This window comes from Nicotiana sylvestris, chromosome 3 (genome assembly GCF_000393655.2).
Source record: "Nicotiana sylvestris chromosome 3, ASM39365v2, whole genome shotgun sequence".
Taxonomy (NCBI): Eukaryota; Viridiplantae; Streptophyta; class Magnoliopsida; order Solanales; family Solanaceae; genus Nicotiana; species Nicotiana sylvestris.
In genome coordinates, this window is record NC_091059.1 from 206,671,655 (window position 1) to 206,686,601 (window position 14,947).

General features: G+C 34.1%; 1 protein-coding gene across 9 annotated transcripts; it reads left to right on the forward strand.

Moving 5' to 3' along the window:
- Positions 1-2,686: 2,686 nt before the first annotated feature.
- LOC104240654 (uncharacterized) lies at positions 2,687-14,567 on the forward strand. Of its 9 annotated transcripts, none has more exons than XM_009795518.2 (19): positions 2,687-2,878; positions 3,258-3,299; positions 3,461-3,535; positions 4,295-4,363; positions 6,619-6,723; positions 7,347-7,458; positions 7,858-7,903; positions 7,978-8,049; positions 9,435-9,497; positions 9,604-9,758; positions 9,846-9,910; positions 10,504-10,654; positions 11,296-11,401; positions 11,528-11,663; positions 12,961-13,025; positions 13,119-13,283; positions 13,716-13,788; positions 13,880-13,964; positions 14,220-14,567. In XM_009795518.2, exons 1-18 carry the CDS (start codon positions 2,875-2,877, stop codon positions 13,936-13,938), a joined length of 1,563 nt encoding a protein of 520 aa, XP_009793820.1. In that variant the 5' UTR covers positions 2,687-2,874; the 3' UTR covers positions 13,939-13,964; positions 14,220-14,567. The 9 variants fall into 9 exon arrangements, with proteins under 9 accessions (XP_009793820.1, XP_070027518.1, XP_009793823.1 ...); XM_070171417.1 differs by having other exon boundaries at positions 14,260-14,567; XM_009795521.2 differs by having other exon boundaries at positions 4,298-4,363.
- The last annotated feature ends 380 nt before the right edge of the window (positions 14,568-14,947 follow it).

A 14,947-nucleotide genomic window follows, 5' to 3' on the forward strand; every position in this document is an offset into this window, starting at 1 on the left:
GTAAATATGTTTATCTATTTAGTACTCTATTGGAAATAAGCTTCCTGAAGAAGCTTATCACTTCGGTACCCGGTTATGGATAAATATTACCCCCGGTAGAAGATTATCCATACCGGATATAATAAGCTTATCCTTTCAGTACCCAGTTATGGATAAACATTACCCCCGGTAGAAGATTATCCATATCGGGTATAATAAGCTTATCCTTTCAGTACTCCGTTATGGATAAACATTGCTCTCAGTAGAAGATTATCCATATCTGGTATAGTAGCAACTTACACAACAACTTCCTTTCTTCTATAAATAGAAGAGATTTCAGTTCATTATGTACATCAGTTTGAATTCGAATAATATAACAGTTTCTCTCTATACTTGTCTTTACTTTACAGTCTTTATTTTATAACATGTTAAACATATAGAGGGCCTACTTTAAGATGACTTCATTTTGAGTTCACGCTATAAACCAAAAAAGACCAACAAAAAAAAAAAAAATCTTCCCGTGCCCGATATCCCTTATTATTTATGGTTGTTTCCGGAACCCGCTTGTATAAAATTCCAGGTCCGTCAGTGTAATGTTGAAGGTATAGTGATGAAATTTAGAAATTAAGCTTAATAATCACCTGCCTATCGGATGTTGTAAATTAAATATATTCCTCTACCGTAATGTGTTCGGGTTATGTTTAATTTGTGTTCTTTAACCTAGCAAAATTTAATATTTATATATATTTATGATAGTGTTTTAAGCGTTATCGTATTGATTTTTTGATATTATATATTATCATATAACTCAAATATTTTTATCAACCACCAATTCACTTTTTAATTATTTTTTCATACTATTATACCTTATTATTTAATTTTAATTGATGATGCTAATCAGTTATTCAAAAATTATAAGAGGTTGTTTTATGTCAAATAGTTTCAGGAGATATCCTAAAAAAATGCGTAAAAAGTGGTATAACTATTTGTAGCCCTACTTAACTTTATTTTGTTCTTAGCGCCATGCAAACATCATTTTTCGACAATTAGAACATATATTATAAATTTATGCATATCTATATGTGTACCTATGCATTTAAAATTCATACATACTCCATGTTAATCATTATCATATTTTACCATAAAGCGTTGATTTAGAAAATATTTTTTCGAAAGAAATATTAAAATGAGTCATGTCAAAATATAGAATCAACAAACAAACAATCAAACAATCAAATAAATAAATAGATATTGCATAAATCTTTGTGACATGAAAATCTTATTTTTAAATGTTTTATTTTTACTTTAAAAGAAATATTATAACATCATTGGAAATTTTGAAGAAGCTATCGGAGTGCAACCAAACATCATTACAAAAAGAGTAATTTCACCAAAATACAACCTCATCAATGTGAAGCTGGCAGGTTATTTTTGGAATAACTTTAGTATTAATATAATTTCCCAATTTGCTAAAGAAGAAGCGACACATTCCTAAATAAAACTCCCAAAAAGTATGGACTCTACGTGCCTACGCATAATTGAGGAATATAAGTCTTAATATCAAAATAAATTAAGCAATAGATGAGTAATTCACAAATAAATTTTAAATAGTCTTTTTTTGGTCATTACGTGATACAATATGTATTGTCTAATATGTTAAGATATTTTGACTCCGATATTAAGACAATAATTGTAGTTAATTATATTTTTTTGGATTTTCATTCAACTTCGATGGCCATTTTAGGGTTTGATTAATTCGAAGTCGTATTGAATTCCAATCTATTTGGTCTTTTGTTTCTATTTTAAGCTGGTAATTTAACTTAAATATTATGTTGACAATATAAAAGATCGTTTTACATTGTCTAGGATTCAGTTTCCTTCCATTCCACTTGATGTGGTAAGGTTTGGAGTAAAATCATCAAAATGCTTACTTCTTGATTTGAATTCAAACATACATACATACATACATGATACATATATATATATTATTTTTAATTATTATTTATTTATTTATATTTAAATTACATAAAAAATACTATAAATCCTACTAATAGTTAATAATTCAAACTATTTCAAAAAAATACTCCATTTAAGATAACCATGATCAAAGAAGAATATTGACTCTTCAAATAATAGGGTTGCCACGTAAATTTGACTTAGTGCGTATAACAAGTAACTTACCATATCTTGCAAGTTAGCAATTTATATTTACTATAAGAAATTGCATTTAATTAAGTTTCAATTAATCTCTTTTTAGTGTGCAAAATCTATTTAATTTTTAGTCGCAAACCGACGTTCATCTACAGTTTGTTTGGATGGTTGTTACCCATCGTATTGTTATTTTAAATACAATGTTTGTTTTGATTGTTACTTAAATTTTATCGTATTGTGATTTGGTGTGTCGCGTCGTTACCTTATTTTTTTCTCTCATCTTGCCCTTCACTATTAATAAATAATCTTATTTTATCCTTTCCCCTATTTTCTTATATAATAATTCTACCTCGTATCATAATTTTCCTTTATAGTATTGTAAATGTATTCTTTATATTATTGGTGCGTGATATCACGAGACAATAACAAATGATATAATTTATCCAAATATTTCATCAAATGATATAATATAATACAAAGATATGTAACAACCATCCAAACAAACAAGCTGCTAGTATACAAAATGTTTTGATATGTTTAAAACTGGTCCTAAAACCCAATTGTTGGTTTCAACTTTCAACTTTCAACTTTCAACAGGTGGTAAAAGCAGGTAGAGACAGCATCACTATAATTTAGAGTTCCAAAAACAAAGCTATAGACCTCTTCCTGCTAATAGCAATTTCCAGGTCTCTGCACTGTGCTCTTCTCTGATTAACCGAATCCTTTTTTATTCCATTCACCGCCATGGGTACGTTCTCTGTCAATGCTTTCGTTTTCACTATCGCTCGGATCTTCAGTCGTTTATCAGTCTCGGGTTATGCTTTTACTTTTTTTTTTCATTGGATTTTATGTTCAATTGCGATTCGAAGTTGTTTATTTTGTGTGAAAATTGGATGTTCTAATTCGAGAAGTAATGATAATCAGTTGCCTTTACTTTTACGAGTTCGATAGTGCGCTATATCCACATAGGCAAAGTTATAGCTACATATTTGTAATTTTGTATATTAATATTAGTAAAGATTATATTAAGAGCATTTGGACCTCCTATGGATGATTACTTATGAGATTGTTGATAAGGATTCTGGTGGATTAACGGATGGTGGAATTTTTGGTTGTTTACGTGATAGATATTGAAGAAGACATCAAGGCATTGCAGCTTGAATCATCTGGTATAAGTTTAACACCTTGCAATGAGATATATGTATATATTTTATTATATAGTGCGTATATTGAAGTTAATATAGCAAATGAATTACTTAAGATTAAGTATGTACTGTAATGAGAAATGGTCTTGAATGTGTTTGTGTGTGTGTCTGTGCTTGAATGTCAGCAGAAGATAGTGTGATGACTAATGCTGAAGAGGTGAAACCCGATGAAGCCCTAAAACCTGAAAAAATTGATGGAGGTAGGCAACAAATTCAATGATGTGCTCAGTGAATGCTTGTTCTGTTGTCAAGTGACTGTTTCTAGCAATATCTTTTATTTTGATCTTTTCTTTTGACCCTAATTTTTTTTTTTTTTTTTTGGTTGTGTTTTTTAACTTTTTCGATGTGTTTAATAGATTTAAGGACATTTAGTTGTCAGGAAGTCCAAATTCTAAAACTCCTTGCCGAGGGCCTGTGCACCCCCCGGATTAGTCGGGGCTCTTAGAAACTCGGACACCCGGTGCAAATCAAAAAAAAAAAGTCCAAATTCTAGTATAGCAATCATTGCATGATAATAAGTCTATGCTTCTGCATTTTTAGACATTTTCTCGCTTCTCTAGATGTTTGAAGTCTTAGGTTTGTATAAAATTACGTTTGAAACTTTTTGGGCTTTGTTTAATCATATCCTTGCACTATGGTTTTTGGTGCCTACTAAATACCTTTGTCAATTGTTTCCCGTATAAGTTTACTTTTTAGAATTGAAAAATAGTCCATTAAGTCTTTCATGTAGGTTTCTGAAAAGTTCTTGCTTTAGTATTTAACTAAATCAAAACTACGTCAATAAACTCATGAGGCTTTCAGGATTGTCACGATTACTCCTGTAATTGCTTTTCAGTATCTTGTTGTATATTCTTTAACCTGTAGCTGTAGATGTGCTTTATTCCTTTGCTTTTTTCCTCTCTGGATAAAAAAGTAGCAACCGTTTGGATGTTTTTGTTTTGAATGTTCTGAAATGGTAGCAGACGATAGTGTGATGTCAGATGAATGCAAGCCAGATGATGTTGAAAAAACTGATAATATGGAAGATGGTAGGTAGATTGATGAACAGGTTATGTATAATCTCTTTCTTTTTCGACTTTTCTCTTTCTTTTAATTTCTAATTCTCAACTCATCTGCTTAACTGCTGATTCTGTACCATTGAAACTTTTTGTTCATTTATAGGCTTGATTTCATTTGAAATCTCTTTCTTTTGTTTTATTTTCATTTAAACTTTTTTTGGGGAAGGGCATGTGCTCATGAATAGGGGAAAGGGGAAGGAAGAAGAGGGAAGAACGTTGATGAGATTTGAACATGCATCTAAGAGTGGTGCATGGCGGAATTTAAACTATTAGGCTGCAACTCCAACCTCATTGTGGAAGCTGGTGTGTCTACTCCACATATTCCTATAAGTTCTCTCTTTATAGCTACTTTTGCTGGTATCATAAGCCTGTGAAATTTACACTGTGCATCTGGTACTTATTTTGTCTTCTGAATTCCTTCTCACTTATTTTCGTCCATAAGCGCGCAGTCTATTCAAGGATGCTAAGAAGTGCTAGTGCCTCTTATTTTTGAATCCCGTACACTAGCCAGAAGCTCTTGCTGCAAAAAAGTTACAATAGTTAATGATGACCTTAATAGATATAATCGGGCTTCGGGCAGTTATTTTTTCTGTAAAGCATTATCATGTCTGTTTTTGTGCCAAATTTGGATGAGTTTGAATTCTCAACTTTACTGTGAAGAGTCTGATTTTGAAAAAAGATAAACATTGGATTTCACTTTGAGGTTTAGTGTTGCAATAAGTGGCATTGAGCTTCCTATTCGAAGCTCCCTTAAATGGGGTTGATGTTGTGAGGTGAAGAATTTTGTTCTAAGTAAAGCGGGTGTTTAGTGGTTCAGATAGGCAGATACTGCTGAGACAGTAGTAGATCCCATCCCAAGAGGATTTTGTTTTGGGTCAAATTCCTTTAGGCCTCCAGAACTCATTGTTGATTTAGTTTAGCCCCCCCACGGGCCCTTTTTCTTAAACCTTCTTTACTTCTGTTACTAGCCTACAATTTCACTAGTTCTATTTTCAGCAGTGGATATGATGCTTGTGAATGCTATCGTTATTACTTTGGAGGATGGCTGCATTGTTTGATCTATTCATCTAACTTTCTTGCTATGATTTAGAGAGTTGAACAGAGAAAGCATCGGCCTTTACTTCTAAATTTGAATCAGCTTTTTGTGCTTGAATAGAGGCTGGCGCTTACTAGGCAACAATTACCTCACAGAAAAGAAATGAATCATGGCGCCAAATTATTTGCCTCTTGGCATCAAATTATCTAGCCTCGTGTTGCTTTGTTTTGAGCTGTGAGTTTTCACATCCATTTTGGAGTGCCTATTTATTGTGCATAAATATCACTTTGAACATCGCCTTAGAGAAAAGTGATGGATCCTGAAGATGTTAGAAGCCCTACAGGATTAGAAGGGGCATAATTTTGCTTTTTTGCTTCTGAAGATATTGTACTGTTGTATAGAACATCCATTGTGGTAGTTTATCTATAAAACAGAGAGATCCTGTCCCTCTGTCTCTCAGGGGGTGATGAGGAGGGCATTTTAAGGTAATGGAATGGGATAAGTCACGGTACATCCTAGAGTTAACATGAAGTCAGGTCATCTGTGCTAAAATGGTTGCTTTATGTTAGGAAAAGATGTCAATATAGCGTTGAGAGAGGCATCTCAAAAACTGCATCTTTTGTTTGTCTTTGAATTTGGTGATTGTCTGTTTTTCAAAAAGAAGGTGTTTTTGCTTCCTTCACTCTATTTCTCTTCAGAAGAAGCTATACTATTTTCATGGCTTGGCTTAATATGTTTATTGTCATTTACTATTCTCATGCGCAATATATCTTTTGCTTATAACACAAGTCCTTTCTGATTCAGCTTTATTGTGAAGATTATTTTTTGGAAAACTCTTTGCTTTTTAGAACTCTGGTGAAATATAGAATGTTGAAGGAGCTGTTTTTCAATCAGGAACTTGCCTCATATTTTGGGGAAGTAAAACCAGTATAAAAGGATTCTAAGAATTATTGACATTTTTCTAGGTCATCCTTCCCTAACAATTATTTTGAATGTTTCCTCTTGACTCTCAAGATGTTGTAAAACTTACATTTTGGTTTTCAGTTTTCGCAATTTATAACCAGAAATATTGGTGTGTTTAGCCTGTTAAGGAGAAAGATGTTATGCTGGTTCTGAAACAGTATTAGATTAATGTTTAAGCAAAAGTTAGTAAGTATGTAACAAATGTTTATTTCATTGATGATCTCAGGCCTGAAAGAGGAAGCAAATGCAAACTTAAAGCCAACACACGTTGATGATGAGATTGAAGTCGAGAGAAACAGACATCTGAATGTTGTATTCATTGGTCATGTTGGTAAGTTTTCATTTTCCTGATCTAGTTGTTAATCCCCCCCCCCCCCAAACCCTCTTTTCTTTAATACAATTATATCATGAAGCATAAAAAAAAAATTCTTTAAAGATCAAGAAAGAGAGAAAACGTTAAAGAATCGATGATTCTAGACTTTGCTATACATCTTGTACACTGGAACTTAAGCCCAGCAGCATTACTAAAAGAAGAAAGTAGGAACATATTGTGACTGATTTTCCACTCTGATGTTTCAGTGTATCTATTTCCTAAGAGTAATTATGTATTGTCTGTTTAGAAGCTGATGGAAACAACTGGGACAGTAATGTTTGACTCACCCTCAAGACGTGTTGAGCTTTTAAGTTGAGTGCTTTTTATATTGTTCTTGCGAAATAGAAACGAGGAACTGTGATGTTTCTTGAAGTTTTGATCAAATCAAGTTTTAGTTTGTCGAAGTTATTCACTTAGTCTGAGTCAGCTGAGAACATTCAGCTTTATGATATGCAACATCACTTCCATAGGTTCTAATGTAAAAGTTGGTGAAAACTTACCATAGCTCATACGTCTCACATGATCCTTTTTGATTTTTTTTATATAATTCTAAGGCTTATCATATTTCATTTCAACTGTAGATGCTGGAAAGTCCACATGTGGAGGACAAATACTATTCCTTAGTGGTCAAGTTGACGATCGGACTATCCAGAAGTATGAGAAGGAAGCAAAAGATAAGAGTAGAGAGAGTTGGTGAGCTTTTCCTTGTTGAAGTGCTCAACTTGCGCTTTTGGTACCTTTTTTATTGCTGGAACGTGTGTTAGACTGGTGTTTGTGTAATTTATACTGACACTTAATTATTCTTGGTAAAAAAACGTTCTAGTATATGATTTTTTCTTGTCATGCCTGTCTATATAGAGGGTTTGATGTTGCAAGAGTTGTATGCTTGTTCAACTTATCATTTGAAGAATTGTTTGTTCAGGAATTGTTTTTTCTATGGATACTTGAAGAATTGTTAGTTTTGTGGACTTTATTTTATCTTGTAAATTGACTGTTTTACAGCTTCAAGTCTTCTCTTGCCTTTCAAATTATCCAAACAAAAAGAGAAAAAGAAAAAGAGAACTTCTCTTATCTTTTGTTTTTGACTGTTAGGTATATGGCCTATATCATGGATACAAATGAAGAGGAGCGAGTCAAGGTATTCTTTTTATTTATTTAAATTACTGTAAGGTTAGACTGCTTTTGTTTATTTCTTGTTTGTTTCCTATGCAGGGAAAAACAGTTGAAGTTGGAAGGGCACACTTTGAAACAGAGACAACAAGATTTACAATTTTGGATGCCCCGGTAAGTTCCCTGCAAATTGTTTCCCTGCATTTCCTTGTATATAGAAGAACAAGTTATGAATCTAGCAACTGAGTTTATTTTAAACGAGCCCGTTGTTTTTTAACTGAAGGATCTCTACTAAGTCGTTTCTTGTGAAAATCTCATTCTCCTCGAAACAGACCAATCATATATGTCATTTAGAATTTCAGACCAATCATATATGTCATTTAGAATTTTGTCCTGGAGAATTCTCTTAGGACCCTTTTTAACAAACGAATTAATTAACTCAATTTTTAAAGAAGAATATTTTATAGAAAAAGGATGAAGATTTTCAAACTTGTATGCCTGGTAACTTCCTTTGCAAATTGCTTCTTTGATTTACCTTGTATATTGGAGAAGATTTTGAAGTAATTTCTTATCCAAAAACAAGTAATGAATCTATGCGAATGAGTTTATTTCGCATGATGGGATGCTGTCTGCTCCATGTTTTTAACATAAGGACCCCCCCAACAGTCTCTTCCTGTGAATATTTCATTCTCAGCTGCAATGATGCTCATTTTCTTTTATGTGGCCTTGCTGAAAGCAAGAGTAATTGCAGTAAGGAGCTAGGACTTATGTTTATGAACAGCGTTTAATGCCTGACAAACAATTTTAGAGTGGCATTGTTTCAGTTTATAACTGATTGATAACAGTATGATCAATTTATGTAGCTTGTTTTTTAAAGTTCTGTATCCACTTCAATAACGTATGAGACACTGTCGTTCAAGAGTACTTATCCAAAAGAAAAGGGTTGTGGTTCATGAGTGTGAACCATTTTTTATCAGTAATAAAAAGATACTATAGATGAAAGAACAGCACTAAGCAAGTGCTTCAAAACGTAGTTACAAATTGTGCAAATCCCTCTTCATATCTAACATGGCATCTACATCATGTACAAAGACCAGGTTGCACCAAAAAGCTAGTGAAGAAAGATTTATACTGAAGACTTTGTAAATTTCTTGATGAGCCTTCAAAGATTCTGTAGTATCTTTCGGTCCAAATCATCCACTAGATGACAATGGGAATGCTGTTCCATATTTTTTTGCCTGATTGTTTGAGTTTGGCATACACCAATCTACTCCCAGAATAGCAAAACCCATGCTGCATAACATGTGTGTGACCTTGCAATGTAAGAAAAGATGAAAAACATCTTTGGGGTGTTTTTCACAAAGAGAGCATCTACTACAGATGTTAACCATTTGACTAGCAAAGACCCAAAGATAATGAGTCACGACGAATGCGAATTAATTCGAAGTTTCTATAACAGCGTGTATTTTTCTTGTCAATTTTTGAATTCCCTGAGGCATTTGAATTTGTTTATACGTCATCTTAATAAGGGTTTCTATTATGTTTTCTTTAATTACCAGGGTCACAAGAGTTATGTCCCGAACATGATCAGTGGGGCATCTCAAGCCGATATAGGTGTATTGGTAAGAGATGTAACCTTCTGTTATTGGACTCCTCCACAGAAGTTCTATGAATTCTGTCTAGTTTATGAAAGTGGTCTGCTGATCCTTGGTTTGGCCCATTGTGAAGGTTATATCGGCTAGAAAGGGTGAATTTGAAACTGGATATGAAAGAGGTGGACAAACACGTGAACATGTTCAGCTTGCAAAGACACTAGGAGTTTCTAAGCTCCTTATTGTTGTAAATAAGATGGATGATCCTACTGTCAACTGGGCTAAAGAAAGGTCTTTTTCCATCTATGTATTCTGAACATGCATTTTGAAACATTAAGTATTCTAGTTATTAATTTTTAGTAAAATTGTCTCTTGAAGGTATGACGAGATTGAGTCGAAAATGATACCATTCTTGAAATCATCTGGATACAATGTGAAGAAAGGTAAAGGAGGACTATTTACTCATGGATTACCTCTTTGTTGGCGGAAGTTCTTACATTTTGATGGTCTAAGTAACCTGTAAATCTGAAGCTGATTTCTTATCTTCTCGTTAGAGTTTAAGAGGGAAAAACTGATCTATATCAAGTCACCACGTTCTAATTGTTTCCCGTTTGACTTCTCCTATATAATATGGTAAACTTTTATTTTCATCTTCAACTACAAATAATGCATGGTCAATTTGGCCGTTGTAGTTGAAATAAAGCGTGTAAAGTGATCTTATGTATCTAGGAAAAGATTGTTTTTCATTCCGCCACATTTGTTACAATAACAATTTCACCTGTTCGTCTAATCAATGGCTCCATAAATTTGGGGCAGATCCTTTTTTCATACAACAACAAAATACCCCGTATATTAGTGGGGTCTGGGAAGGGTAGTATGTACACAGTCCTTACCCCTACTGGCTGTGGAATCTTATTTCTTATCATTACAATGTATGTCAATTGGTTTCTCTTTGTTTAAAAGTTCCATGTATTAGCTAAGATGCAGATGTTTGTTTCCGCACTTGGTTCTGAAACTCTTTGTACTTCAATGGCAGATGTTCAGTTCCTCCCAATCTCTGGTCTCCTTGGGTCAAATATGAAAAATCGGGTGGAGAAAAGTGTATGCTCATGGTGGAATGGTCCATGCCTTTTTGAAGCTCTTGATGCGGTAGAAGTCCCTCCCCGAGATCCTAAAGGTCCACTAAGGTACTTCATTTTGCTAATCTTGTGGGTGTCCTCCCGTCTCTAGTTTCTCCTTTTGTATTTCCTAGTTTTGCTCTAGTTAAATTTGCTTGACATTCTCTTTGATTGGTGGTATAAAGAGATTGGTGAGTGATATTTGTTCTTATTGGTTGTGGTACTCTTTATTTCCTTTGCATTTTTCTGTTCCTGGAAAGAATTTTTTTTTTTTTTTTTTTTTTTGAGATGGAATACCAAAGGTTGAGTTATGGTGCATACCATTTCTATTTGCAAAGCTTGATGTCATTTGGGATATGCCCTGAAAAGGAATTAAAAAATGAGTGATGGAAAATTTAATGCCTAATTCTTGAGAAGCACTTTGCAAAAAATGGATTAAAGAGTACTTTTTTTTACCAGTAACAAGTATTGAGGAAACTTACAACTTCTACTGATGAAATTTTTTTGAGACATAGTATTATATCCCCCCCCCCCCCCCCCAAGAAAAAAAAAAGAAAGACTTTGTATTATGGTGTGCATCTGTATATGAATATAGTCATTCTTGTGAGAGGGCTCATCTACCTTTTGTGAACCTTCTGATTTTTTTCCTCACTCCCATCGGTAGCAGGAATTGAGTATTCATTCATTTTACAAACGTTCCTTTCTTGCAGAATACCTATTATCGACAAATTTAAAGATATGGGAACTGTTATTATGGGTAAAATAGAATCCGGGAGCATACGTGAAGGTGATAATTTGTTGGTGATGCCGAATAAGGTGGACTTTTTTGGACCTTTTTTCCCGTTACTTTATTCAGCTGTTGATTTAACGAAACATTTTTTGTTAAATTATGTGTTCTATTGAATACCTAAGGAATTCCACCTCTTAATATGATGATTACAGGCCGCTGTGAAAGTCCTTGCCATATTCTGTGATGAAGACAGAGTTAGGGATGCAGGTCCTGGGGAAAATGTACGAGTTAGGTTGTCCGGAATCGAGGAAGAGGACATTATGTCGGGTTTTGTCTTGTGCAGTGCTGGTATGTTTTCTCTAGATTGTCGATAATTGCTGATGGAATGGTATTTATTCTCCTTGTTCCCTTCAATAACTATTTGAGATTCAATTTTGAATTGCTAACAAGTTACCCATTTAAATGAATATTTTCTTAACTGGAACCTAGTATGCTGCAGTTTATCTTGCTTAGTCGATGTGAAGGGTACAAATAAGACAGAAGAAAGAGATTTTCTTTTGAGACATTTGGTTTTAAATGATGGAAAACTTCATGCTGTCCTTTAAGTTTCCATTAGCCTTTAAATTGGTATAAAAATCTCATGTTTTCCTGTTAAGTTGATCAGGTAGAAAATGTTCTGCAGGGCAAGTCCTAGGTTGTCTTACAATAGACATTATAATTGAAATATGTAAGAGCTGATTGATCCAGTAAGATCAGGACAAAGTAATACCGTAATTAATGAGGCGAATGTTGAACAAAAAACTAATGTAGTGAACTAATGGGAAAATGCACCTTCTGTTTGTATGTTTTTGATTAAGTACATACAGCTCTCAAATCTGTTTTTTATTTATTCCGGTCCAAGATGTGAAGACTGAAGTTCATAAGTCATGGATAAAATGAGCTAATGAAATATTGCCTTCTTATCTCCTTCCATGCAGCATACTTGCTTTTCATTTGCCTTTTTAACTTTTTATTGAGAATAAAATTTATATATTTTCAGTTGATCCGAGGAAATTGTTGATGGTGCTTCTAAATCTGATATAGCATGTTTCTTGCCAATCCACATGCCTACATGTACCCTTAAAGTATGCATCCTATGGAGTCTTAAGAACATATTAATGTAATTCGAGATGTTCAGTTTGAGAAGTTGGAAGTTTAGTCTTGAGACAATCTTATGATAGGATCTTTAACCTTCCAAATGCCAGTTCAATTGTTATTGAAAGCTCACAACATACCCTTTTGACAGGATTAATTGAATAGGTTTTGGCTGGTTAATGAGCTGTAACAGGGTGATCAGTCTGCTGATGTTTTGAACAAAACCTCTCTAATAAATGGGTTAAGAGTTATATTTGGTCGAATGAAGAATTGTAAAACCGAATAGGAAATTGTCCCGAGTACAATTTGGCCACACAACAGGTGCTTTTAAGGGATCACACTTGTTTGTAAATCCTTATCCTGTTTCAGAATGAATTATAATTAGATTGGAGATATAATACTGGCTTAGTGAGCCATACACATATAAAGTGCATGAATCTCATCTTTTAAGTTAATTCTAATGGCTTGGTTTCAAGCTTTGGGTGATTTCTAATAAGTTTTGGACTTGCAGCACAGCCTATACCTGCAGTTACTGAGTTTGTTGCACAGTTACAGATCCTCGAGCTGTTGGACAATGTACTGGTCAAATTTAACCTAGCTGTTCATTCCCTCTTATTAGTTTCAGAGTTTGATAAGTGCAATGTGAATATACATTGTATGTTCTCTCAGGCTATTTTTACTGCTGGCTACAAGGCTGTGTTGCATATTCATGCTGTTGTTGAAGAATGTGAGATTGTTGAACTGATTCAGCAGATTGATCTCAAGACAAAGAAACCCATGAAGAAGAAACCTTTGTTTGTGAAAAATGGTGCCATCATCTTATGTCGTGTTCAGGTTAGCTGTCTTATTTAGTAGCAACCTTCGGGATATTTATCTACGTGAGGCTTGATTTTTCAGTTCATTCTTCTTGTTCAAACTTTTATCTACTGTCGTAATTAAGGGAGGGGAAAGTGCTCACTCTTTTTTTTTGGTTTTATTTTGGACAAGTGAACCCTCATTTTTTCTTCCTACCCATTTGACAAGGTCAGTTAATTGAATGGGCAGCTACTCTTTTAAACTCACTCTCAGTTTTAGTATCTCAACCATCTTAATATATGCTTAATTTCATTAGCTTTGAATAGTTATTTTTACCAAAATGCGTGCCTTATATCTGGTCCCAACTGTTATAGGATATACTGTTTTCTTCAAACCCCTTATCCTCGTTTGTTGCGACCTTTTCCTTTAGTTATTTTGAGTTCTAGGTCTTGATTCAAATAATCATGCCAGGTGAATAATCTGATTTGTATTGAAAAGTTCTCTGATTTTCCACAACTTGGACGATTCACTCTTCGCACGGAAGGTAAAGAACCATTTTGCCTTGAAAGCTTGTCATGCTTTAGTTTAAATGCACCACACTGCAACATGGGATCACAATGACTGCCACTATGCAGGGAAAACTGTTGCTGTGGGGAAAGTTACTGCCCTCCCTACTGTTGCTGATAATGCTTAAACAACTTGAAAACTGAAGAGGTGGAGGTACTGTTTTCTTTTTGTTGCTAATATGTATTGTCTGCTTTTTGAAGTGAGTTTAGCTGTCACTTGCCCAAAAAAAATAGGCATGTTGCAACTTTAGTTCTTGATGCAATTTTGATTTAAGCGATCAATCATTATCTCTTTATAAGTTTTAGTAACGCGTCTACTTTTCAGTAGTACTTGGTTCGGAGATATTTTTCTTTGAGCCTTGATTACTTTACATGACATGTTTTATTATTATTTGAACAATGTTCTCAGAGGAATGGTCAGTGAGCTTAGATGTTCATTGCACACCCAGGGCAGCAGCAGACAAACAATTTTGGTCCTTTGCAGCATTACCCGGGAGTTAAGTTGATTCGTATGCTGAGACACGCGCAAATGTTCACCAGTTTAGCGTCTGCCTAGTTTGCTATTGCTTCTGCTATCCGCTATAGTTTTATACTACCATCACATGATGGTTTTGTTGTTTTTAGTGTGTATGCAGTAAGAACTTATCTGATTTTGGTAGAAAATAGGTATATTTTACATGCTGGTCCTATATATGCACAAAACATGCCGATTTGGCCTTTGTTTATAGCCAACGCATAGCTGTTAATCCTTTTGGAACTTCGATGGTGACTAGAAGTTTATTGCGCCTCCATGCAAAGGCTATCCTCTTGTGGTTTGTGGCAGGGAGGGAGGGTTACACAATATGTTAGTGTTTATTGTCATATGAAGAACCAAAAGATTACTGAGCCGAACTCACGTTATAATATATTTGTAACATTATTACACATAATTTAAACATATGAAATATTACTACTTTTAGCCTTAAGAAGTATTAAGACGCTTCAATGACCATATAATTCAACCAATTTAGGTCAACTATTGGGTGATTAGGATATTGTAGCTCATAGTTTAAGTTTGTGTCTGACCACCTGTATACGGTAGAAATCGGCGGTTCGATTTTGCGATCATCAAGGCGTCTCGAGGATTCCCAGTGATTG

Coding starts and splice junctions, on each gene's coding strand:
- LOC104240654 (XM_009795518.2), top strand. Junction 6,724..7,346: donor TGTATTCATTGGTCATGTTG/GTAAGTTTTCAT, acceptor TTTCAACTGTAG/ATGCTGGAAAGTCCACATGT. Junction 11,664..12,960: donor TTTTGTCTTGTGCAGTGCTG/GTATGTTTTCTC, acceptor TTGGACTTGCAG/CACAGCCTATACCTGCAGTT.